The following is a 356-nucleotide window of genomic DNA, read 5'->3' as shown; positions in this document are numbered from 1 at the left end:
CCCGCCGGCGCTGGTCCTCGTTGGCACTGCGCAGCAGGGAGACCTCCCGCTCCAGCTTCTCCTTCTCCTGCTGGTGCTCATAGCCTGCAAGAGATCCCAAATCTCAGCCCAGGAGGCTTCATCGCCCTAATGCTGGGCTATGAAGCTCCACAGGGACTCTGCTCCCCAAAACCTGGCCAGGCCATCCCTCCCCCAGCACACAAGGTACCAGGGGCATCCCAGTTGCACAGGCAGATGGCCAAAAGTCTCAATTTCATAGAATAGAATAGAATCACAGAATTGCTTGGTTGGAAAAGACCTTTGAGATCATCAAGTCCAACCATACCTGTCCACTACTAAACCATATCTCTGAGCAC

At 54.5% G+C, this 356-nt stretch overlaps 1 protein-coding gene across 1 annotated transcript in view; it reads right to left on the bottom strand.

Moving 5' to 3' along the window:
• LOC104522359 (angiomotin-like protein 2) overlaps window positions 1-84 on the bottom strand; it is a gene marked incomplete at its 5' end in the record, with an annotated part of 1,653 nt that extends 1,569 nt beyond the window's left edge. The window contains 1 exon segment of the mRNA XM_029084186.1: window positions 1-84. This exon segment is cut by the window's left edge and continues 200 nt beyond it. Within this exon segment, the coding sequence (XP_028940019.1) occupies window positions 1-84 (84 nt within the window).
• Between the last annotated feature and the right edge of the window lie 272 nt (window positions 85-356).

Source organism: Antrostomus carolinensis, unplaced genomic scaffold, assembly GCF_000700745.2.
Source record: "Antrostomus carolinensis isolate BGI_N321 unplaced genomic scaffold, ASM70074v2 scaffold27553, whole genome shotgun sequence".
NCBI classification, from domain to species: domain Eukaryota; kingdom Metazoa; phylum Chordata; class Aves; order Caprimulgiformes; family Caprimulgidae; genus Antrostomus; species Antrostomus carolinensis.
The sequence above is the reverse complement of the archived record's forward strand: the minus strand, read 5'-3'. Positions and strand labels throughout refer to the sequence as shown.